Source organism: Psammomys obesus, unplaced genomic scaffold (assembly GCF_907164565.1).
Source record: "Psammomys obesus unplaced genomic scaffold, mPsaObe1.curated_primary_1811, whole genome shotgun sequence".
NCBI lineage: Eukaryota > Metazoa > Chordata > Mammalia > Rodentia > Muridae > Psammomys > Psammomys obesus.
This window is the reverse complement of record NW_026595981.1, coordinates 24830638-24853635: the sequence shown is the minus strand read 5'-3', so window position 1 is coordinate 24853635 and position 22998 is coordinate 24830638. Positions and strand designations below refer to the sequence as shown.

Genomic DNA, 22998 nt, shown 5'->3' with positions numbered 1-22998 from the left:
AGAAGGGGGTGGGGGGAGGGATGAGGAAAAGATCCCAGGGCGGGTGGTAGAAAGGGGAGTAAGGGCGTGGGGTGGGAGGATGTTGAGAAAGACTTCAGAACCTAAAGAGATTGCCTCGGCGCTTCATTAAATCGACACAACGCAAATGAGCTGCAACCCAACGACTGTTACTATTTTTGAGTCACGACGAGTTGCAGCAGGACCCAGACACCGGGTCACACCCCCACGCCCCTGCTTGAGCCTGAGTGGGAGGCGTGGGGGAGGGGAGTGCTGAGTCGGCTAAAGCTTTGAGCGCGGACACTCCCTCTTGCCTTCCCTCCGGTCTCTGCCAACAGAGGTGAGGTGGGAAAGCTGCCAGGTGAGGAGGGGCGGGGTTCCTCCGGAGTCAGTGGAAGGAAGGGCTTTCTAACAACCCTAGCGCAATCCAGTAATGGCTGCTTTAGCAAGTACTTAGTTCCCAGCAATGTGAGATGCCCGGGGGGTGATGATGTTGTCCCAAACTGTTTGTGTGTGGGTCTGGCCTGGAGGTAGGGGTTAAGAAGCAAGAGATTCTAGTTAAGGGTGTTTTGTTTTTGTTTTTGTTTTTTTGGATCTCGTCCAAAAGTTCTGCAATGGAAAGAAAGACACTCACTAAAAAGTTGAGTCTGATGGTGTGTTACCTGAAGCCCCAGAGGCCGAGGCAGGAAGGTCAGGAGTGAGATCTTGCCTAAGAAGAAAAGAAATAGAAAGTAAAATGTTGAGTTGGAGTTTTTTACCTAGGATTAAAAAAAAAAAAAAAAAAAGTGGGAGGTGGGGGAGGAGGTGCCGGACTTCGGTTTGCAAATTTCCCAAGAGGAGTTACTGGGCGTGGGTTCAAAGTGTGGCGTGCCCTGCTGTCCATTTCCCCTTGGGACCAAATCAAAGGAAATGCACTGAGCTTGCCGGGAGAGAGGAGGTGAGGTCTCGGCGAGAACTCTCCTGCGGGCAAGCGTCTAGGACCTTGAAGAGGAAGGAAGGAGGCTCCGGCCTTCGGAAACCTCAGCACACACCACTTCAGGAGGGCTTCTGGGGATGCTGCGTTCACTTCTGGCCTTTGCTCTGCGCAGTCACAACTGCCAGAGTTGTGCTCAAACGGGACAGTTCTCCCAGTTCAGTATCCGGTCAGGGAAGCCAGACCCTCTACTCTCCGGGCGAAAAGGGCGTGGCGTGCAGGTCCCCAGGGAGGCATTGTCCCGCCCAGCCCGGCCCAGCCCGGCCCAGCCCGTGCATCCTGGAGCCTCGGGCAGTAGAGACTTAAAACTTGGCCCTCTTGAAGCCCAAAGCAAGAAAGGGCCCCCAAACTGCGCAGTCCTCCAAGGGGCGCAGGCTACCCTCCGCAGCCGACCTGGAACCCTCCGCCAGTGACCGCGGGAATCGCCTGAGTCAGCACCGCGCGTGCCCGCGGTCCCCGCCCTGGACTCCTGGCGCCCTCGTTAACCCCTTCTTGCTCAGAAAGGCAGCCTATCTGCCCCGAGAGGCCTCCGATTCATCTCTTCTCAGAGACCGCAGATTTTCCTTGCATGCCAAGACACTCTCCCATTCGGTGCGTCGTAAATTCCCTTTTATTCCAGGTTTGTAGCTGAGGCTTCCCCCCCCCCCCCCCCCGCCCCGGAGTTCCTGTCTTAGCTTTTTCACCTGAACAGTGGGGTGACTAAGATCTAAAGCTGGACCCTTTTAGCGCCGAGGATGGGGAGCTGCCCCTGCAGTTTACCCTCACGCGCAGGTGGGAGGTGCCTCGCGGGCCCTGAGGCTCTCTGCTTCTGCAGGGAGTCCGAGGCGTGACGGGTCATCACGGGGCAACAGCCTGGCTCCTCTCTAACCTTGCGCCCTCCCTTCCCCAGACCTTCCAAGAGGTGTTTTTTTTTTTTTTAATTGGCTGCTCGGTGAGCCAAGAGTTAAAACAAGAGCACGGAGGCGGGCCTACATGACGCCACAGGCACCCCTCGTCCGACCTCAGAAGCTTGGGGCGTGGCTAGCGTCGCACCGCCCACCCCCTCCCCGGCCTCCCCTCCCCCGCCCCTCCCCACTGTCACTCAGCCAGAGGCACATGATGCAACCCGCCTCGGTTTCAAGCGCGGGATTGGTGGCCCCGGCCGGCGCCAGACACACGGATTGGGCAGAGGCTGCAGTGACGGACCCGTAGGCCCTACCCCGTAAAAAGAAGGGAGGAGAGAAACAGGGAAGGCGGAGGGAAGGAGGGGGGAGAGAGGGAGGCGGGGTCCGGAGCTCTGCTCGTGCCCCGAGCGCGCCAGTCCCGGGGCTGCAGGGAGCGCAGCGCGCGCCGCCCGGGCCCGGGCCACCGGACGCCCTACCGGACACCACCCTCGCTGGAGCTTGGACAAGAGCCCGCCACGGACACTGCACCGGACACTGCTCCTCACAGGGCTGGACACTGCAGCGGACACTGCTTCCCAGCTCCGGACATTGCTCCCTGGCTCCCTTCCCCCGGCCCTGGACTCCCCCCCTCCCCCTGCCCGGGCCCAGACATCGGGGGGCCCCCCAGCAGGCTCTGGCGATCGTCCTCTTGCACCTCGGCGCTGGACACTGCCGTCTCGCGGCCCCCTTCTCTGCCCTCCTCGCACCTCGTCCCTGGCGCGTTTGGTCCGAGCACCCTCCAGTCTCACCGATCCCCTGCTGCTCGGGCAACGCTGCCCGCGCCCCCCATTCCCCGGCTGCTCGCCCGGATGCCTCTCCCCGGGGGATTGTGGTGGCTCCTCTGCTGCCGTCGAGGCTTCACTCTCCTGCACCGGGACTACGGCGACGGCGAGCTTAGCGGGGACGGGGACGAAGACGAGGACGACGAGACCTTTGAGCTGCGGACCCCGAGCCCAGCGGGCGGCGGGAGGGTAAGTCTGGAGGGATTGAGAACGGTGTTCAGTCCTTACCACAGCCGGTCGCCACGCCTGATCCTGTTCCATACTTGGGCCCAACTGGAAATGGAGGGGAGATTCTTGTCTGGAGGCCAAGAGCCCCGGAGTTCCAGGGGCAAGCGGCCCTACTTGGGATGTGCCTGTGGGCCTCGCACCGCGCACAGGGCGCTGTCCACCTGCTGGGGGCCCTGAGGCAGAGGAGGCGTCACGCGTGGCCCGACCTGGCCCTGCCTCTCCCTTCCCTGCCGGGCCCGCGTCCCATCGCGTCTCCTTCCGCCTCCGCCAGAGCCAAGGAATGTGGAGAGGCCGGCTGGGCGGCTCGAACGCCTGGGTTCGCTCTGCTCACAGTTGATGAGCGCTGGGGCCAGATGCGGGAGCCCTCACCGCAGGAACGCGGGCGAGGGGGAAAAGACATCCTAGAATTGGGGTCTGCACCGGGGATCCCGCCAAGGAAAAGCTGGGGACGGTGGCCCTTTGAGGACTTCTCATTATCCTGCCATTTAAGACAGAACTCTCTGCCTTCTCTGGTGAGGCTTCCGGGGAACCCTGAGGGAATGGCGAGGGTCACTTGACTGCTGGGTTTTTGTTTTGTTTTGTTTTTTAAATCAGATCTCCCCCGGGGAGACACTGAAACACAATTGGCCTGTGAGACGTCCATCCTTCCAGAAGCCCTCCCTCACGCCCTTACCCACCTGAAGCAACCAGGCTTCTGTGTGCTGTGGCCTGGGTCAGGCTCCCATCCCCCTCACCCCCCACCCCCGCTCAGGGGTCCCCCAGCAAGCCCGGTGGCTCCATTCCTGGGTGGGGCAGGCTGCACCGCAGCCAGCTCCGGCGCCAGCACCTGGCGAGGCAGAGGGCAGTTAAATATAGAGGGGAGGAGCAGGGAAGCAGGGGACTGCGATTAGGGGAGTTTGGTCTGGGGGGGGGTGAGATCAGTACCTGCCCTCTGAGGGTGTGTGGATTGTCCTGCTCAGGACCTCCAGAGAAGAAGTGAGTGAGTCCCCAGGGAGGGAGGGAGACCTAGGAGTACCCGAACTTCCAGCATGGGAGGCTCTCTGTCAAATAGGCCATGGCCTCCCTCATGCCCCACCTCCACCCCCTCCTTGGAGCTTGGGGACAGGTGTCCCTGGCCCTCCCCCTCCATTCGCCCTGGCTTTAGCCGTCTGGGCGCAATGGGACCATGGCATAGTTCCTGTCTAGCTAACTTGGCTCTGGGTTGGTTTTGAGGCCTCCCTCAAACCCCAAAGTCACAAAAACTGAAGTTCTTGGGCAGGGGTTGGAAATGGATTGTGTGTGAGAAGGGCAAAATTCCAAACTACCCCTGACCTGAGGAGTATGTTGCTTAGCAGCCTCCTTCCCTTCTAAGTCTAAGCCCCAGAAAAAGGGTAGCGTGGTGTCATCTTCCTCAGGGATGTCTGCAAAATAGCCTACAAGGCTCTTGGAAAAAGTCTTATTATATAAAAGGATCCCTCTTTCAACTCTGTGCCCACCCCTAGCCCAGTCTTGGGTCCTGCACTTTCCCTGGGAGCCCCATTTTCTCCCCTGGAAGTCCTGAGCAAAACAAGAAGGGTGAAGGAAACAGGTGAAGAGGCTTCCATGGGTAGAAGAGACCTCGTCAAGCACATCACCAGTTCCTAAGAGGGAGAAAATAAGCCCCAGAAGTGGGAGGGGACTCAGGCAAGGTATAGCAGTTGCCTAGTGGCTCAGTTGGTAATAGAACCTGGTCCTCCTGACCCCCAGCCCTGTGGCCCCAACTCCCAGCTCTCATGATTGCATTGTCAAAGGGCTATGGAGAGAAGTCTAGACCTCTTTTTTTCTCGGGCATTCTCTAGTGGTCCACGGAGACCTGTATGTAGAAGGGACCATCCCAGAGTGGCTCTGGCTCTTCCCACCCAGTCACGATGTGGGACCTCAGGCACTCCTTCCTCAATCCCTTAATGAGAGCCGTCCTGGGCTCACGAGAAACCACCGGTATTGGGGGGAAAGGCCTCTGAGTGTCTACCTGCCTCTCTCCTTAGGGTTCCCTGGACGTTACGCTGACTCAGCCAACAAGGAGTGGGCCGGTCTCAGACAGGTGAGCTTCTACCCTGAGTCCCTTGGTTCGGAGACCGCAGCTAGTTTTAAGGACCCCCTTCCTCGCCATCTTCCCTTCCTGGGTTGTGCAATAAGGGAGAGGCCTTGGGCCGCCGGACGCTGTGGTTTGGCTGGGGTCCCGGGGGGCGGTCCAGCCAGGGGCGCGCGGAGGAAGGGGGGGGTCCTGGTTATTTCTGGTACAAGGTCAGAACGGCCCCGCGGTTCCCACAGCCTGGAGGATGGGTGCCTAGCTTGGCAGCGTGTACCCCTCGCAGTCTGGGGAACCCCTAATAAGGAGCACCCCCTGGAGGTGAAGTGGAGGCCCCTCAGCCTCACCCAACTTTTTGTCTCTGGACCAGGCTGCAGAGCTGGGAAGAGACGCGGAGCCTCATCCCAGACAAGGGACTTCCAGAGGAAGACCCAGATGTAATTGTGAAAGGTGGGAAGCCCTTGGCTCAATCTGAAGCCTCCCCCCCCCCCAACACAGCCCTCCTAGGAATAATGTTAATCCCTTCTTCCTGGTCTCCTCCCAGGTTGGCTGTACCGGGAGCCCCGTGGAGGAGGGGCGCGGCCATGGCTGCTCCCCCGCCGAGCCTGGTTTGTCCTCACCAGAGATTCCCTGGACCAGTTCAGCAGCAGCGGGAAGGGGGCAAGACGCCTTGGAAGCCTGGTCCTCACCAGCCTATGCTCAGTGACTGGGCCAGAGCGTAGGCCCAAAGAGACCGGTGAGACATCTTGAGACTCTCCCTACCTTCCCGGCAGGGGCCCCAACCATTCCTGATCGCCCTCGTTCCCACCAGGTCTGTGGTCAGTCACTGTGTCTGGGCGGAAGCACAGCATCCGCCTCTGCTCCCCGCGCCAGGCAGAGGCAGAGCGCTGGGGGGTAGCCTTGCGTGAAGTGATTGCCTCCAAGGCCCCGCTGGAGACCCCTACCCAACTGCTGCTCAGGGACATACAGGTGAGAGAGTTCTCCAGCAAGAACCGGGAGGGTGGTGGGGCCTAAAAGCTTTCCGGGCTCCTAAAGAGCACCCTTCCCCGGCAAGTGACCCTCTTCCTGATCTACCTAGGAGAGTTGTGGGGACCCAGAGGCCGTGGCCCTCATCTACCGGAGGAACCCTATTCTGAGGCACACCAGCAGTGCCCTGTATGCCCCACTCCTGCCCCTGCCCTATGACGTCAGCGCTCCAGGTGAGTGAATTGGACCCTAGGTCAGGTCCCCTTGATGGGATAGGGTAACTTGTGCTAAGAACCTCAGTGCGATAGCTGGCAGGAGCTTAAGGGTCTTCAGGCTTCTAGCTGTCTCCTGACTTCTCAAGGTGTATATGGGGGAACGTGGAAGGAATCCGGGTAGGAGGACAGCAAAAACGAGAACAGGATTGAAAACTCTCTGCCCCCGGTACCCACCCCTAAAGGTCTCATTCTTGTCTGCTTCCTTCGGGAGCACTTGCGCTTTCCTCTCTTCTCGTTACAATCTTTGACACTAGGACATAGAGCCTTTACGGGTAGTGGGAGAACCATCACTTGGGGAAAACTGTGCTGGCTTCATCCGGAAATACCTCTCCCCACAAAGGGAGTACTGACTGGCTCAGGTCCCGACGCTAGAGGCTTATGGGATGCCAGTAGATGATCCCTGAGTTTGTACCCAGAGCAGCTTCCCCCCACACACAGGGGTGGCTCTGGGTGCCCAGTTAAAGAATGTGGAGAGGGGTTGAATCTGTGACCCTTAGTCTTCCTCTCTTCCTTACTAGGAAAGGCGAGTCAGGCTAGAGAGAGGGATTCATGGGAGGCAGAGGTTGAGAGTTTGGCTCTGTGGACTATTGCTTTGCCTTCACTCTTCTTGTCACTCGTGCCCTCCTCTCCATGCCATCCCTGTGCCCCTATACTCCTCCCTCTGACCTTCCTCTGGTTCTGTGCCTTTCTCCCAGGGCGCGCCTTTGTGTCCCCTCTCCAAACCATCCCTCCGCCCCCACCCTCCCGCAGGTCCAGGCTATGCACCCTTGCGAGAGGAGGCGGTGCGGCTGTTCTTGGCACTGCAGGCGCTGGAGGGGGCGCGGCGCCCCGGGCCCCTGATGCAGGGCGTGCTCCAGACCTGCCGGGACCTGCCCGCACTCCAGGACGAGCTTTTCCTGCAGCTGGCTAAGCAGACCTCAGGTCCTGCTGGTCCCCCTGGGCTCCCTGATACTCAGGATCCTGCAACCCTGCGGTACTGGCAGCTCCTCACTTGCATGAGCTGCACCTTCCGGCCTGGGGGAGCCGTCCGAGGGCATCTCCTGGGGCATTTGGAGAGGTAAGAGGGCACGCCCCAGCCAGAGGGCTACAGGGCTGGGAGAGAGGGGCAGACTGGTGCAGCAGTTAGAGAAACGGAGAGCCTAGATCCAAGAGCTGGCCTGGTGCTAATGAAATACTTGGTACCTTGGCGGGAATTATGAGCTCACGACCCACTTGTGACCAGGTGAATCAAAACTAGCCCTCGCTTTGAACAGAAAGAATATTTTAAAAAGTGGGATTTAAGAAAGCATAGTAACGCAGTTGGATTTCAGGTTTTGGTCACTGGAAGATGACGGGAGCTGGAGGAAGTGGGCGGGGCGATAGTAGGAGAACAGGCTGAAGACTTCGAAAATAATTCGGTTACATGTAAAACACCCAGGACACATTTAGGTTGTATGTGAGTTATAAGGGAGGAAACTGACCAGCTATAATGAAAAAAAATTTTTTTTTTCATGTTGGGGAATCGTACCCGCTGAGCTATTTGCATCCTTGCCCGTGTGAAATAAATTACAGTAAAGGAAAGGAAAAGAAGCCGTCCTTGGAACGCTGCTCCTTGGATTTCTTTCAGGACAGAGCAGGCCCTCCCGGACTCAGAACTGGCAGAATACGCACGCTTCATCCGGAAGGCTCTGGGCCAGACTCGGGGCCGAGAGCTGGTGCCTTCGCTCGCGGAGATCTCAGCGCTGAGCAAACGGCAGGAGCTATCGTGCACTGTGCACTGTCCCGGCGCTGGGGCCTGTCCCGTGGCCATCGACTCCCACACCACAGCGGGAGAGGTGAGGCCAGAGAAACCCACCTTCCAGCTAAATGGTATTTATCTGCTTATCTGCTGTACTGGTGGCTGAGGCCAGGGTCTCCAGCGCTGGCTTCTCGTGTCTGGCTTTGGCAACTCCCAAGTGATCTGACTTTCCCTATCCTCCCCTTCTTTCCAGGTGGCTCGAGAATTAGTGGGGAGGCTGGGTTTGGCCGGCAGCCGGAACTCCTTCGCCTTGTATGAGCAGCGAGGGGCCCAGGAGCGTGCCCTGGCCGGGGGAACCCTCGTGGCCGACGTGCTCACCAGGTTTGAGAAGTAAATGTCCAGCCCCAGCCCTACGCCGTAACAGCCACTCAGCTCCTGTCTCTCACCACACGCTCATCTAGGCGTGCCAGCAGCTAGCTGGTCTGCAGACAGGTCCCAGCAGTGGGGTGCTCACCAGGGCCCCGCCTGCGTGCAGGAGGGGGCCCTGCTTCCCGGCCTCAAGGCCTCTTTTTCCTTTCTGCAGTCTGAGTTCAGAGGAAGCTGGACTGGAGGACTCTCCGGACTCCGGGTGGAGACTGTGTCTTCGTCTTCACGGACCTCTGCACCCAGAAGGCCTATCCCCCGATGGACATGAGCTGCCTTTCCTCTTCGAGCAGGTGGAATCTCTGGTTTTCACGCCTCCGAACTTAACCAAAGCCTCAACAACTCTTTTTTTAAACTTTTTTTTTTTTTGGGGGGGGGGGACGGTTTTCGAGACATGGCTTCTCTGTGTAGTCTTGGCTGTCCTGGACTCGCTTTGTCGACCAGGCTGGCCTTGAACTCACCGACCTCTGCCTCCCAGAGTGCTGGGATCACAGGCACGCGCCACCTCACCCGGCTGGCCTAAATGGCTCTTAACCCGGACCATCTTCATAATAGTGGCAACTCCGCGGGAGGCTTTCCCCCCGAACCCAGACCTCCGGTCCCCCCACCCCTGGAGGAGTCTCCTCCACTGACATCGCGCCCCTCCCTCGCAGGCTCACGCGCTGCTGCTGCGCGGCCGGCCGCCCCCACCCGACGACACGTTGCGCGCCCTGGCGGCGCTGCGCCTGCAGAGTTTGCACCGGGACTTCTCCCCGCGGGGGGCCCTGCCGCGTCTGGATCGCCTGCTGCCGCCCCCCGCCCCGCCTCGCGAACAACCGCCGCCTCGCCCCATCCCTAGGCCACAGCCCTCCGCCGCCCTGCTGGCCGGGGCGCTCTGGAGCTCGAGCCTGGCCAAGAGGCGGGCGGACCGGGCCCGGCGCGGCGGCGGCGGCGGCGGGACCGGCCGCTCGACGACGACGGCGGCGGGAAGCCCAGCCCAGGTGGGAGGAGGAGGAGGCGGCACCGGCACGACGGCCGCGGTGCTGCGCGGCTGGAAGAGGCTGCGGGGCATGGGCCAGGCCGAGGCCATGGCCGCCTACCTGGCTCTGGCGGCGCAGTGTCCGGGGTTCGGCGCTGCTCGGTATGACGTTCTGGAGCTGAGCACGGTGAGGGGGAGAAGGGAGAAGGGGACTCTGGTGGTCCAAGCCCCAACGCCTTTATCCCAGAGCTGCAGGCCAGCCCCTGTACACCCACTGAGGGTCATTTCAGTCCCAACATCTAGAACAGCTAGCTGCCCACCTCAAAGCCCCGGATCCTCCGGCCTTTGGGCTTGCACCTCCGGGTGCACACGGCCGCTCTGCACCTGCGCTGTGAGTCAAGGGGCGAGGAGGCTTCCGGACCGCAGCCATCTCCCTCTCCTAGAAATAAAGATGCGGCAGCCCCGCCTCCGACCCTGACCCCGCCCATCTCCCTGCAGGAGCCTGGTGGAGGCGCTCCACAGAAGCTGTGCCTGGGTCTGGGAGCAAAGGCCATGTCGCTCTCCAGGCCTGGTGAGACGGAACCCATCCACAGTGTCAGCTACGGTCACGTGGCCGCCTGCCAGCTGATAGGCCCCCACACTTTAGCGCTGAGGGTGGGTGACAGCCAGCTCCTCCTGCAGAGTCCCCAGGTGAGGACGATGGGGGTTGTGGAAGAGGGAAAATAGAGACAGCTGTAGATCCTAGGGCTCCAGCTGCGGTCAACAGCACGCCTAAGGAGCTTACATTTGATTTGGGTGAGGCGAATGATAGACGAGTCGTCGAAAACCCAAGAGAGAAATACTACCGAGAAGGGGCGGGCAGGATTGGACTGAGAATCCTGAAGCTCCTGCTAAGTAGAGGAGGGAATGCTCACAAAATTAGCCTTAGGAAGATGTGGGGGAAGAGGTGAAGGGAAGGAGGACCCCCAAGAGCAGGGCAGAGACTGAAGCACTTAGGGTGCCGGGGGAGGATTAGGAAGGGGAAAGGGAAGAGAAGGTTTTGCAGACCGGAGCATGCCAGAACCTACCTAGGGGCAACCTTAAGCCCTAGGGCTTATGAAGAGGAAGAAAAGAGAGAGTGAGCCCAGTGGCCCCTGTTACACACTGTCCTCTGCCCTCTCTTAGGTGGAAGAGATCATGGAGCTGGTGAATGCCTACTTGGCCAACCCCTCCCCGGAGAGGAGCTCCCCGGAGCTGCCCTGCGGCAGCTCTGGTCCTCCAAGCCAAGGCCTACCAGATACCTCCCCTCCCAGCCAGGACCAAGTTCTGGAAGAACCCCAGGGACAGTCTGGCTGCTTGGGGCAGCAGCAGGACTGAAGCCTGCCAAGAGGTCGTGACTTTTGTTTTGCCTCTAGCCTGAGCCCGGGAGTGCTCTGAGATTTGAGGAAACCATGGACCCTTTTTGGCCCTGCAGGGACAGGGTCCACCCACACCCCGAGGGCTGCGATGGGTGTGGACAGTTTTCTAGTTTGTTTCTTAATTTATTTGTAGAAGAAAAAAAACCCCTTATTTACACAAAGCCTTCCTGTGGGAGTGTTGTCTCGGTGGGACGGATTGGAGCTCCGTGGCTCGGAACAGCACCCCCCTTCCAGGACGCCCACACACTGGGCTTTTACCATGCACTGAGGGGAATCTGGATACCATGGAGCTCCACCCTCCTTGACCTTCTGGATTTAACCTCCTACTGGCCAGTAGGCTGCCATCATAGAATGGCGGGTGGGGCAGGCGAGGAGGCGGTACTGGAAGCCTGTGATTACTCACCCTCTGCTCCCCATTGACTGGTGTATGGGTGGCCTCCTGTCATCTGTTGGCTGGAAGGGCAGTGAGTCATCAAGACCAGCGCTACCCAGGCCCTACCTTGGTGTTCAGCTCCTGGGCCCTATTTGGGTCCATGTTTGGTTGCCCCATGCTGTCAGAATGAAATGAAGAGATACCCGGGGCAGCGTGCTGACGTCAAAACATCTCTGGCACGACGGGCCTCAGGCCTACTCTTGAATTCTTCTCCTAACAGGTTGGGTTAAGTGGTGTTAGGTTCCTGGAGACACTGGTGATCCTCGGTCTTCTGACTTGCTCAGAACACAGTGTTCCCCTTTGCCACCAGGCGCTGTATCTTTTCCTTGAGTGTAAGAGGTTAAGGCAACATTTTGCAACTGGGAACAGCCCCTTAGGCACCAAGAATACAACTGACCAGGAACTTTCAGTAAGCCTGAGAGAGGGACTGACTAATAAACCAGGCTAGTTCGAATCAAGGGGGCTCGGTGGAATGGGAAGTTGAAGCAGGTGAGGGCCAGGCTACTGTCACGCCCCTGGACATAGAAGGTGTGCTCAGCTAGGCACTGATGGTGGACGCATTTAATCCCAGCACTCGGGTGACAGAGGCAGGCACATCTCTGAGTTCGAGACCAGCCTGGTCTACAGAGTGAGTTCCAGGACAGCCAAGGCTACACACAGGGAAGTTCTGTCCCAAAACAAAACAAAAAAAGGTGTGTTCATCCAGCCTCCCACAGTCACAGATCATGCTCCACTATATTTGTCATCAAGTTTTATTATCTCACTAGAACTAAGCAAGCATATAAAGAGCCAGGAATGAAAAGGAATTGACAGAAGCAGGTCCTACACTGGACAGGAACCTAGAGAGGTGAGATGAAGTTGTGTCAGAGGATCCAGGCGTGGCGAGGGTTGTGCTTCTTGTCCAGAGTGCAGCAGAGGATGTAATCACTGCTCCTGAGTGCCCCAGGAGATGTAGTCTGGCCGCGTGGCCGCATGGTACTCATCAATCAGCTCCTGCACCACCTCCCTGGACCTGTCCATCTCCTCAAAGTTGTCCTTGAAGATGTCCTCCTTTCGGAACTGCTCAAGGAAGGCCCCCCGCTTCCACAGCTTGTCATACTGCTGGCAGGAACTTTCAAAAAGCTGGAGAGGAGGGGAGCTTCAGAATGGCGTCCAGGGATGGATTGGGGAGGCTGATGATGGTAGGCAGTGGGACAGAGTGGCCTGGAGCTAGGGGTGTGTCTCACAGGTGGGAGCACTGCCTACCATTCATTCCCGCCTACCATTCCCGAGGCCCTGGGGTTCATTCCTGGTAACACAAAGACAACAGGAGACTGCTCACCGAGGAGATACTGGTGTGGTTGGCCATCATGAGCCCGCTCACCCGGTGGGCTGAGGGCAGGTAGGGAGACTTCCTGGACAGGGCCACCTGGATGCTGGCTGGGCCCCAGGGGATGAAGTTGGCCAACTTCCTTTCCCGGATCCTCTGCAGGCTCTTGTGGACCTGGGATGGGCAGAGGGGTGGTGACTGCTTCTCCTCCACCCTGTGGGCCTGGGGGTGGGGTGACCGGGACCCCCTTTACCTGGGTGGGGTCCACCTCTCCCTGGATGATGTTGAGGATGGCAATGTAGCAGTGGTTGGTCTGGCGGTCCCGGCCTGTGGACACCATCACGTTCTTGGGCTGCAGCAGTCGCCTCATCACATCTAGGACTGTTGTCTTCCTCACACTGGCCACCTGAGGGAAGGGGGGGTTCACAGGGCACAGTCAGCACTCAGGGAACCACCCAGAAAGATGCATGGGGAGAGGAGAAGAATCAGCCGTGTCCCATCAGCTTGGAGGGGGCAGGGTCTCTGGGAAATGTCTTTAGATCAGGTCTGTGCTGAGCCTCTGCCACGGGATTAGGCTGATGGCTCTCTTGTACATGAGCAGGAGATTGCAACCGGCACCATTCTGGAAGGAGCCATAGGAGACAGGGCAGCCCCTGAGTATAGAGTCCGGGAGTGGGAGGTGGAGAAGGGCTGCAAAGGGCAGCTCCTGGCACAGCAGGGAGAGAGAGGGTCACAGTCCTGGGACACTGCGGGAGTTCTTACTGACTGGTCCGTGGTGAGGGGGGTATAGCCCGTCATAAGGAAGTGGAGCCGAGGGGTGGGGATGAGCGAGGCGATGAGGCCGATGAGGTCATTGTTCATGTAGCCGGGGTAGCGCAGGGTGGTGGTGCTGGCTGACATGATGGTGGACACCTGGGAACAGGACGGCCTTTATTATGGGGCTTGAAGGGGGTGGGGCCTCCCTCCTCAGATCACCCTCCAGCAGACAGAGGGCCTCCACTGCAGGGGCTGGGCTCACCAGCTGGTTGATCTGGGAGAAGGATGGGTTCTGGATGTGCAGGCGGTCTGTGGCGATCCGGTTCAGGGCCGTGTTGTCCAGCACCACCTGGAAGCATGGAAGGGGTCTGAAGCAACTTTTCAGGCAAAAGGGGACCCTGAAATAAGATACAGCTGGGTTTCTACAAACTCTAAAACCAGGAAGTGGGTTTGCTACCTCCAAAGAAATACACTGTCTCTGGTGCATCATGATGCAGAGCAATAGACAAATACATAAAGGTCCTTCACATGCTTTGGCTCTGGAGAGACAACAAGGAGCATGGGCTTTGCCATTTTGGACCTACAGTCTAGCGAACAAGCAAATGCTAGAACAAGGCTGGAGGTATAGCTTGGACTTAGAATTTACCAATCAGTGCAGCAGACAGGGCAGCACACGTATAATTCCAGGAAGCTGAGGATCACTAGCTTGAGGCCAGCTAGGGCAATGACCTTGCTTCATTTCGTTTTTTTTTTTTTTAGTCTTGAGGCTAGGTCTCACTCTGTAGCTCAGACTGGCTTGGAACATATAACTATGTAGCCCAGGCAATTCTTGAACTAACAAGCTATTCTCCCGCTTCAGCCTTCTGAGAAATAGAATTATACGCCACCACATCCATCTGAGACCCTGTTTCTAAATAATCAAAGACAAGTTTAGTTAACAACAGACACAAAGGAATCTCACCTTGCCTGAATAGTGGGGGGTGTGGGAGAGGTTTTGCTACTAAAGTGACCCTGGGCTTCAAGCCTAAGGAGACACTGATTAGGCAAAGCGGGGCTTACGTTGGGCTGGGGAATACTCTCTTTGTTGACTCTTACTGTCCCAAAGTCCCGGAAGCAACTTGGAAGTTGGGATCTTTGTAATCTGGCCCACGTGTCATGTCTTTGTTAGGTGTTTTGTGTGAGCCAGGCCTAGAAAAGGGCAAGGGCGGTCCTTCAAAGGGGAGCTAAATCCTGGCCCGGTCTTCCCTTGGCTCACCACACAGTCCGCATTCTGGGTCAGCCTCTTAAGCGTGAGGAGGGAGTTGTAGGGCTGGACCACCACGTCGCTCATCTCATCCTGGTTGGGAAACACAGAGTATGTCTGCACCAGTTTCTTGGGGTACCTAAGGGCAAAGAAGAGGGAAAGGGGAAGATGGCACCCTGAAGGGGTGGATCTCCCTGACTACCGATCTCCTCTCCACGCACCACAGAGCTCTAGTACAAAAGGAGCAAGAGCAGACCTCCGTCTTCAGTACCCAAAAAATAAGCCATAATTCTGTAGGTCCCAAGGCGACTTCCCGTCTCCCTGCCCTGTTGTTGCTTCCAGGTGTTCCCTGGATGGGTCTGTCCCTGTGACTCAAGGGAGCAGAAAAAAAAAAAAAAAAACTTTTCAGCTCAAGGGAGAAAAGTAACAACATGGAAAGATATTATCTAGGAATTCTGCTCTAGTTCCTGTTACTGTGACAAATACCTTAGCAAAAAATAACTTGAGAAGGAAAGGACTTATATAACCCATCATTTCAGGGAAGTCAAGGCAGGATGTCCATAGTCAAGAGCAGAGGAAATAAATGCATGGATCCTTGCTTGCTGGGGGGCAGCCAGCATTCTCTCCCTTTAGTGCTGTTCAGGAACCGCTGCCTGGGGAACAGTGCTACAAAGGGCTGGGGCTTCCTATATCAATTAATAATCAAGACGGTTCCTTCCAGACATAACAACAGGCCATCTGGATCTAGATAATTCCTCATCCAAACTCTCTTCCTATTGGCTGGTGAGGTGACTCAGAGGATAGAGGGAAGGTGCCTGCCACCACTCTTAAGGACCTGAGTTCGATTCCTGGGACCCACATTGTGAACGGAGAGAAACAACTCCCACACGCTGTCCTCTGACCTCCCCCGTGTTTGCAGCGACTGGTACACCTTCCCCCAAAGTAGGAGTGTCATTGCAATAGTAGCCAGCACAGCAGGGGACCAGGGCTAAGGACCTCTCCAGAAACACCGGCTTACCTGTCATTCAGTCGCTCTAAGAGGTAGGAGCCCAGGCCAGAACCTGTCCCCCCAGCAATGGAGTGACACAGCACAAATCCCTGAATGGGCAGAGAGAAAGAGGCAGTGTCCAGGAATCTCAGAAAGAGGCTGTTTGGAAAGGCTCAGAGATGGAAGGAAAGCTGAGTAACCCTGCCTAAGAAGGTGACAGACTGAGATCCTGATTTTCCCAGTGTTCTAACCACCTTAGTGCCCGCTAGACCATGTCCCCAAGTAGATGCCGAATTGAATGTTTCCGTCACATCACATGCTGAGATCATGCCTGATCTTCCCCCTAAAGCGTGCTTTACTGAGGAACGACGTCACCTCGAGACTGTCACTTCCGTCTGCTTCTCGGTCTATGATGTCAAAGATGTCCTCATGAATTTTCTCGCCCTGTAGAGACGTGGGAAGGGGAAGTCAGGCCAAAGGTTCACCTCTCCGCACCCAAAACTCCACCCCCTCTCTCTGTTGCTATCCTGAAGTGGACTTACCAATCAGAATCTTACTCAACCCAGGAGTGCTCCTCTGTGGATGATTTACATAAAATTTGCATAACCTCCTCCCTAGCATCCCTTTCCCCAGCAAGTCCTTTTGTCTCTTAGTTGTCTAGTCTAGACAAATTCCCAGATTTGCTGGAGCCTTGCCTTGTCCCGGGCTAGGATTACCAAGGGACTCCGGGACTGACACCTGTGAGAATCCCCTGGCCCAGTTGTTGCCAGCCCCTCCTCCGTGCTCAGACAGGTAGATGTTCTCTGGGTTGTAGAGCTTGGCATAGGAGGAGTTGAGGATGGAATGGATCACCCGGGGCTCCAGGTCCAGCAGCACAGCCCGGGGGATGTAATGCTCATCATCTGCCTGTCCCAGGGAAGCCAGGATGGGCCCAGTGAGCGAGGAAGGGTCAAGTCCTGAATCCTCCCAACTCTGCTCCTGCAGGCCCTCCCTCCTTAAGCCAGCCCTTCTGTTCCCATCTGCCCAACGAGTTCCCCAGCACCAGGTCGCTCCCAGGATCCTGGTCAAGTGACTGGGGGGCACCTGGTAGAAAAAGACGTCCTTTCGGTCAGTGCCCTCGGTGGCGAACTCCTCCACGATGCCCTCGGGGCTGATGCCATGCTCGGCACACAGCTGTTTCCAGAACTCGAACCCAACTGAGGGAAGGGGAGGAGGCCCAAGTCTGCTCGAGTCTTAAAGCCACGGAGCCCAGACTCAGAGGCTATTACATTCAAGAAGGTGACGCCTGGGCCTGGAAGGTGTCACAGACCAGGGCTGAGGAGGCAGCTCTTGCCAGGATCATCATGCGCAATAGGGTAAGAAAGGTGGTTCATGGGAAGGACAAAAGGGATTGGTGGGTACCAGGCACGGAGGGATAGAACCAGAGATCGGAGGGGCCCGGCGGTCGCTTGCTCACTCTGGTTGCCGCACTGGCCCAGCTGCAGGGTGATGATCTCCCGGGGCATCGCCGGTCAGATGTGAGTTCACCGGCCCCGGCTCGGCTCGGCGGGAGTCAAGGCTGAGAGGAAAGCCTGGGAGCCGGGCGCGCAGGACATGGGGAACGCGCTGCCTGCGGGTGTTTTGACGCGGGCGCTGGGTCTGCGCGTGTGCAGTGTGGGCCTCTCCGCAGGCGGCGGGCGGCAGAGCCCATCCTGGGCATCATTTTCTCCCGTGGCAGTCGCAGCTGGAACTCAGCACAGGCGCAGAGCAAGGCCGCGCCTCCTGTCACTGTGTGCGCGTGCGCGGGGGTGACACTTGGAGAGCCGAGGAGCCCCCTGGATGTGGGGGAGGGGAGGGAGGAGCGGCCAGGTGGATGCGCGAAGTCACCTTCCTGCACCTGGGGGATCTGCTAGATTGAGTAGCCAGAGCTAAGCCAACTTTTTCGTCAAGGGTTGGGGAATCGAACCCAAGTCCCTGAGCAGGCTAGCCAAGTGCTAAACCACCTAGCTACATCCCCAGCCAGAGCCAAATTTCTTTTTTTTTTTTTTTCTTCAATTTCTCTTTTACTTTCACATATTTTTACCCCCTCTGTGTAGCCTTGGCTGTCCTGGAACTCACTCTGTAGACCAGGCTGGCCTCGAACTCAGAGATCGCCTGCCTCTGCCTCCAGAGTGCTGGGAATAAAGGTTTTTGGCTGTTTTCATGTTCTTACACTATGAGGAATATAAAAATGTCCATCTGTGGCCAGGTGTGGTGGCTTGTACCTTCAATCCCAGCACTAGGGAGGCAGAGGCAGGTGGGTCTCTGTGAGTTGGAGGCCAGGCTGTCTACTCAGTGAATTTCAGGGCAGCTGGGGCTACATAGCGGGACCCTGTCTGATGAAATAAATTACCATATCAGCTCTTGTAAATGCCCTTGCTCCCAAGTCTGACACCATCTGTGTTTGATTCCAGAATCCTCACGGAGAAAGGAGAGAAACAAGAACCTGCTCCTGGACAGTCCTTTGACCTCTCTATATGTGTGCTCCTGGAGCCTGGGAACCAACACTGAATGAACGAATGAATGAATGAATGATTGTAACTAGAAAGTAAGTCCAGGTAGTGGCACATACCTTTCATGACAGGGTCTCACGTGACCCAGGCTGGCCTCCACCTCACTCCATAGCCCATAAGAACCTTGAACTCTTGATCCTCCTTCTGATCTTTCTCAAGTACGTGCATTACAGGCCTGTGCCACCGCAGCCGGATCTTTTCTACCTCCCCACACTGAAGCTCTGTACACCATGTCTATTCCCTCCCCTCTCCAGCCCGTGACAATGACCATCCTTTCTCTCTTAGCAATTTGACTTCTCTGCTTACCTAAGCAGAGTCAAATGGACTTTTTCCATTTATTTCTGTCCATTTCTTTCAGGCAGCAGAATGTTCTTACGACACTTCCCGTTTGTGCCCACGTCAGGACATCTTCGTCTTTTAAGGTTGAAGGATAAGCCTGGCCGGGGTAGCACAGGCCTTTAGTCTCAGGGGCAGGCAGAACTCTGAGTTGGAGGCCAGCCTGGTCTATAGAGCGAGTTCCAGGACAGGCAGGTCTACATAGCGAAACCCTGTCTTGAAAAAAATAATAATAAAATAAAATAAAATAAAAGCCAGGCGGTGGTGGCGCACACCTTTAATCCCAGCACTTGGAAGGCAGAGAGGCAGGTAGATCTTTATGAGCTCAAAGCCAGCCTGGTCTACAGAGAGAGTTCCAGGACAGCCAGGAATATACAGAGAAACTGTCTCTAAAAACAAACAACAACAACAAAAAACCCCAAGTAATCATTAGATTAAAATTAACTAATATTCTATATTATATGTGTGTGTGTGTGTGTGTATTACCTGTTTTTGATCCATTCTTCACTTAATGGCCTCCTCCTCCCTCTTCCTCTTGTGTTTCTAGGACCAAACCTAGGACTTTATTCTCACAAGAGTTTGGCACCCTCCCTCAAGCTATAATCACAGCTCTCTTTTTACTTAAAAACAAAGAAACAAGCGAACAAGCAAAAAACGCTGGGCCTGCAGAGCTGGCTCAGCAGTTAAGAGCACCGGGTTTTACTCCCGGCACCTGCGTGTTGTGCAACAGAACTTTCCTGGGGAGACACAACACACAGGTCCCTGCTCAGCCCAGATAGCGAGCCCACAACAGGCCAAGGCACAGATAACAACCAAGCTCTAAGTTGGTGAACCAACGAGTTTTACCGGGGTCACTCACAGAAACACGGGTGTGGGAGCACACTCACACAGGAGCAGAAATGACTCACGGCGCGTCACCAGAGACCACTGCAGCGTGGAAACAGCCCTTTCCTAAGTGACTCAGTTGCTCTAAACCTCTTGTAGGCAGCTTGACTGGTTTCTGCTTCTTCCAGGAAGCTGGTCTGGCCTGAGCCTTGTTTGCAAGCTCAGCTTCACTTCATCTGAGAGGGACTCTGGCAAGGAGGGGCCTAGTGATTCTTGTCAGCTTCAGGGACTTCCTTCTTTTGAGTTTCTTGAACCTTCCTGTTTCAGGAGCTTCCCAGCATTGAAGAATGTCTCAGTCTCGGGGAATAGAACGTTTTAATCTTGGAGGAAAGCGTTTCACAACACTATGACTAACAACTCCAGTCGCAGAGGTCCTGATGCCCTCTTCCGGTCCCTGCTGGTGCACAGACCCTGAAGCCCAAACACCAAGGCTCAGAAGAAAAGTAAATATAGCTTTAAAAATAAAATAAAAATTTAAATGTTTATTTCTGACTTGTGTGTAGGGCTGGTGAACCCCAACCTTCTCTAAGTGTGCTTAATCTCATGGGTATTTCTTCAGTTCCTTTTTACTTTTTATTTTGAAACGGGGTCTCAATAAACTGCTCATAAACTAGCCTTGAACTTGTGACTCTTTGACCTCAGCTTCCTGAGTAGCTAGGATTAGAGGCCCATGCCTCCTGGCCCAGTTCACTCTTCAGCTATTATGAATGATGCTTCTTTGAATATAGGTGTAGAGCTAGCTAGTTCTTTGAGTCCCGGCTTTCCCTTTTCCCTTCCTCACTTTCTTCCTTCCTTCCATTCTTCCTTTCTTCTTTTTTTTTCTATCTTTCTTTTGAGATATATATATATATATATCCAGAAGGAGAATTACTGGATTGGAGGGTAATTTTATGTTTACTTTTTTTTGAGGAACCATCATAATATTTTCCACACATCTAGCAAAACAATGCTCCAATTTTACTCCAATACCAACACATGTAACTTTGTATATCTTTTGCTAAAAGCTTCCTAGTGGTCACAAAGTGCCATCTCACTGTGTTTTCTCTGTTATTTTTATTATTGTTATTATTAGTTTTGCTGTTATACTTGCTTATTTTGTTATATAGAGACAGGAGCTGATAGAATTCAGGCTAGACTCCAACTCTTCATTTTCTAATAGTGTTTATTTTATGTGCATTAATGTTTTGCCTGCATGTATGTCTGTATGTGTGATCCCTGGGAACTGGAGTAACAGACAGCTGTGAGCTGCCATGGGGGCACTGAGAATTGAGCTTGGGTCCTCTAGAAGAACAGACAGTGCTCTAAACTGCTGAGCTGTTTCTCCTGCCCCAAACTCCTGATTTTACTGCCTCCACTTCCTGAGTGCCAAGATTACAGTGGTGCCATATTTGGCACTTGGCTCTTAATTTTTTTTTTTTTTTTTTTTTTTTTTTTTTTGAGAAAGAGAGTCTCATTATGTAGCCCTCTTTGGCCTAGAATTCATAGAGATTGGCCTGCCTCTGCTTCCCAAATGCTGAGATTAAAGGTGTGTACCACTGTGTCCAGCTTCTCTTTCATTTTATGTTACAGAACATTTTCAGCATACAAGCATGGTTTGTTATTTTCATCCTGAAATCTTATAATAAATGGCATCAGAGTATAATAGCAGAGAAAAGTAAGCTGGTTTTCTTTTCTCCCTACATTAGATTTGTCGAGATTTAGCCATGTTTATGTTTTCTTTAAAAAAATTTAGTTTTCTTTCTTTTTCTCATGCCCATACACACACATATATAGCATATATACTATTTTTTTTAATATTTTATTTTATGTGTATTGGTTTTTTGACTGCATGTATGTCCATGTGAGGATCTCCCTTGGAACTGAAGTTACAAACAGTTGTGAGCTGCCATGTGGGTGCTGGGACTCAAACCCGGGGCCTCTGGAAGAGCCGCCAGTGCTCTTAACCACTGAGCCATCTCTCCAGACCTATTTTTTTTTTATTTAAACAATTTTTAAATATTTGTTTTGTGGGGACGGGGTTGCTGAGGATGGATCCCAAGGCCCTGCAGGTGCTCAGCAAGCAGACCCCCTCTCGGCCACATCCCTGGCCACCACGAACTGTTTATTTAATTAAAATGTATGTGTATGAGTGTTTTGCCAACACACATACACGTATATATGCGTATATGTATGTATATATATATATATATACACATATGTGTATATACATATATGTATAAATAAATGTATGTATGTATATATGTATATGTGTGTGTGTGTGCTATGTACATGCGTGGTGTACACAGAGATCAGAAGAGGACTTCAAGTCCCCAAAACTGGAGTTACAAATGGTTGTAAGCCACCATATGGGTTCTGGGAATTGAACTCTGGTCCTCAGCAAGAGCAACAGTGCTCTCAACCACTGAGCCATCCCTCAAGCTCGTACTATTTTTATTTTATTATTATTATGTGTATGTATATATCATGTTTGTATAGGTAGGCAGGCAAGCATGAATCATGGCATACCTGTGGAAGTCAGGGTACACTTTTTAGGAGCTGATTCTCCTGTTGTGCAGGTTCCAGGAATCAAACCCATGTTTCTGGCTTGCATGACAAGTATGTTTGCCCATGGTGTAATTTTTGGTTTTATTTTTGTTTTTGAGGCAGGATTTCTCTGTGTAGCCCTGGCTGTCCTGGCCTCATTTTGTAGACCAGGCTGGCCTCGGACTCACAGAGATCTGCCTGCCTCTGTCTTCTCAAGTGCTGGGATTACAGGGGTGGGCCACTGTGTCCAGCTGCTCCACTGTACCATTTTAAAGCCTCTGTTTGTTTTTGGTAGGCTGGTTGTGGAATCCAGGGCCTCACATATGCTTAGTAAATTCTATGCCGTTGAACTGCATTTCCAGCCCTGTTTCATTCTCTATAGTGGATGAATAAAACAAGTTTATCCTTCACTCATAAGCACTCTGGCCTGCAGGCCAGAAGAAGGCACCAGATCTCATTATAGATGGTTATGAGCCACCATGTGGTTGCTGGGAATTAAACTCAGGACCTTTGGAAAAGCAGCCAGTAAGCTCTCTCCAGCCCCCTATTACTTACTCTTGTACAGACATGCCTAGTGATTCTGATCAGTTTCAGGGTCTTTCTGAAGTTACTTTAGTTGCTTACCTTTTCCTACTTAAGGAGCTTCCTCTAGTATAAAATGTTTTAATCTTGGAAGAAACTGTTAACATAATACATGTTTCTCATTTTTTTTTCTAGTTTGTTGTACCAATTTACACTGTTTTGTTTTTTCTAAATATGAGATGATAATATTTGTCAGTTTCATGGGTCCTGGATGGAATTTATTGTTTCTAGTTATTATAATGAACTCCATTAAACTTTCCTGCCTACCTTCCCCCCAACCTTCTTTCTTTTGGAAGAAAATGAGCGTTTTTGAGTGTGCACTGCCAGGGCAGGCAGCCTGGCACTAACAAGATTACTGCCGCCTGCCAATTCGACTCTTGTTACTATTTGGGATTGTTCCTCTCTGAACTGCCTGCTCTCTGGATGGTCTCTTTCAAACACTGTAACACATTTTTCAGCTAGGCATGGCGGTGCACACTTGTAATCCCAACACTCCGTTGGCTAAAGCAGGAAGATTGGAGCAAGCCAGCCTGGGCTGCAAGTCAAGACATTGTCTTTTAAAAATTCTGTAACGCACGCACGCACGCACGCACGCACACACACACACACATACATTTATTCTTGTCTCAGGGTATGACTTAGTTTTTACACCCAGAAGAGATTTTGATGGGTTTGTGAGGTGGCTCCGTGAGAAAAGCACTGGCCTCATAAGCCTGCTGACCAGAG

The 22998-nt window shown here is 54.3% G+C and overlaps 2 protein-coding genes and 1 long non-coding RNA gene across 10 annotated transcripts; 2 read left to right on the top strand and 1 right to left on the bottom strand.

The window, feature by feature from the left end:
• The first annotated feature begins 2069 nt into the window (after positions 1 to 2069).
• Plekhh3 (pleckstrin homology, MyTH4 and FERM domain containing H3) lies at positions 2070 to 11266 on the top strand. Of its 4 annotated transcripts, none has more exons than XR_008721613.1 (13): positions 2070 to 2864; positions 4907 to 4962; positions 5321 to 5400; positions 5495 to 5686; positions 5762 to 5919; positions 6029 to 6149; positions 6942 to 7248; positions 7798 to 8005; positions 8162 to 8289; positions 8492 to 8624; positions 8985 to 9451; positions 9788 to 9979; positions 10454 to 10522. XR_008721613.1 is itself a non-coding variant. In XM_055620414.1 (13 exons), the coding sequence occupies exons 1-13, from the start codon at positions 2703 to 2705 to the stop codon at positions 10643 to 10645; spliced, it is 2421 nt and encodes an 806-aa protein (XP_055476389.1). In that variant the 5' UTR covers positions 2073 to 2702; the 3' UTR covers positions 10646 to 11266. The 4 variants fall into 4 exon arrangements, 2 of the variants coding, with proteins under 2 accessions (XP_055476389.1, XP_055476388.1); XR_008721612.1 differs by having other exon boundaries at positions 8162 to 8298; XM_055620414.1 differs by having other exon boundaries at positions 2073 to 2864; positions 8985 to 9476; positions 10454 to 11266.
• Positions 11267 to 11853: 587 nt separating this feature from the next.
• LOC129686189 (tubulin gamma-2 chain) lies at positions 11854 to 16995 on the bottom strand. Of its 4 annotated transcripts, XM_055619969.1 has the most exons (11): positions 16872 to 16995; positions 16499 to 16611; positions 16154 to 16321; positions 15791 to 15859; positions 15446 to 15525; positions 14440 to 14566; positions 13447 to 13533; positions 13191 to 13340; positions 12682 to 12834; positions 12441 to 12602; positions 11854 to 12241 (listed from the first exon to the last, which is right to left on the bottom strand). In XM_055619969.1, the coding sequence occupies exons 1-11, from the start codon at positions 16918 to 16920 to the stop codon at positions 12044 to 12046; spliced, it is 1356 nt and encodes a 451-aa protein (XP_055475944.1). In that variant the 5' UTR covers positions 16921 to 16995; the 3' UTR covers positions 11854 to 12043. The 4 variants fall into 4 exon arrangements, with proteins under 4 accessions (XP_055475944.1, XP_055475945.1, XP_055475946.1 ...); XM_055619970.1 differs by lacking the exon at positions 15446 to 15525 and having other exon boundaries at positions 14440 to 14520; XM_055619971.1 differs by lacking the exon at positions 16154 to 16321.
• Positions 16619 to 19764, top strand: LOC129686190 (uncharacterized). 2 transcript variants are annotated; one of them, XR_008721589.1, is made up of 3 exons: positions 16619 to 16770; positions 17848 to 17981; positions 19435 to 19764. It is a non-coding gene; the product is annotated as an uncharacterized LOC129686190 (long non-coding RNA). The 2 variants fall into 2 exon arrangements; XR_008721590.1 differs by lacking the exon at positions 19435 to 19764 and adding an exon at positions 18830 to 18920.
• Positions 19765 to 22998: the final 3234 nt, after the last annotated feature.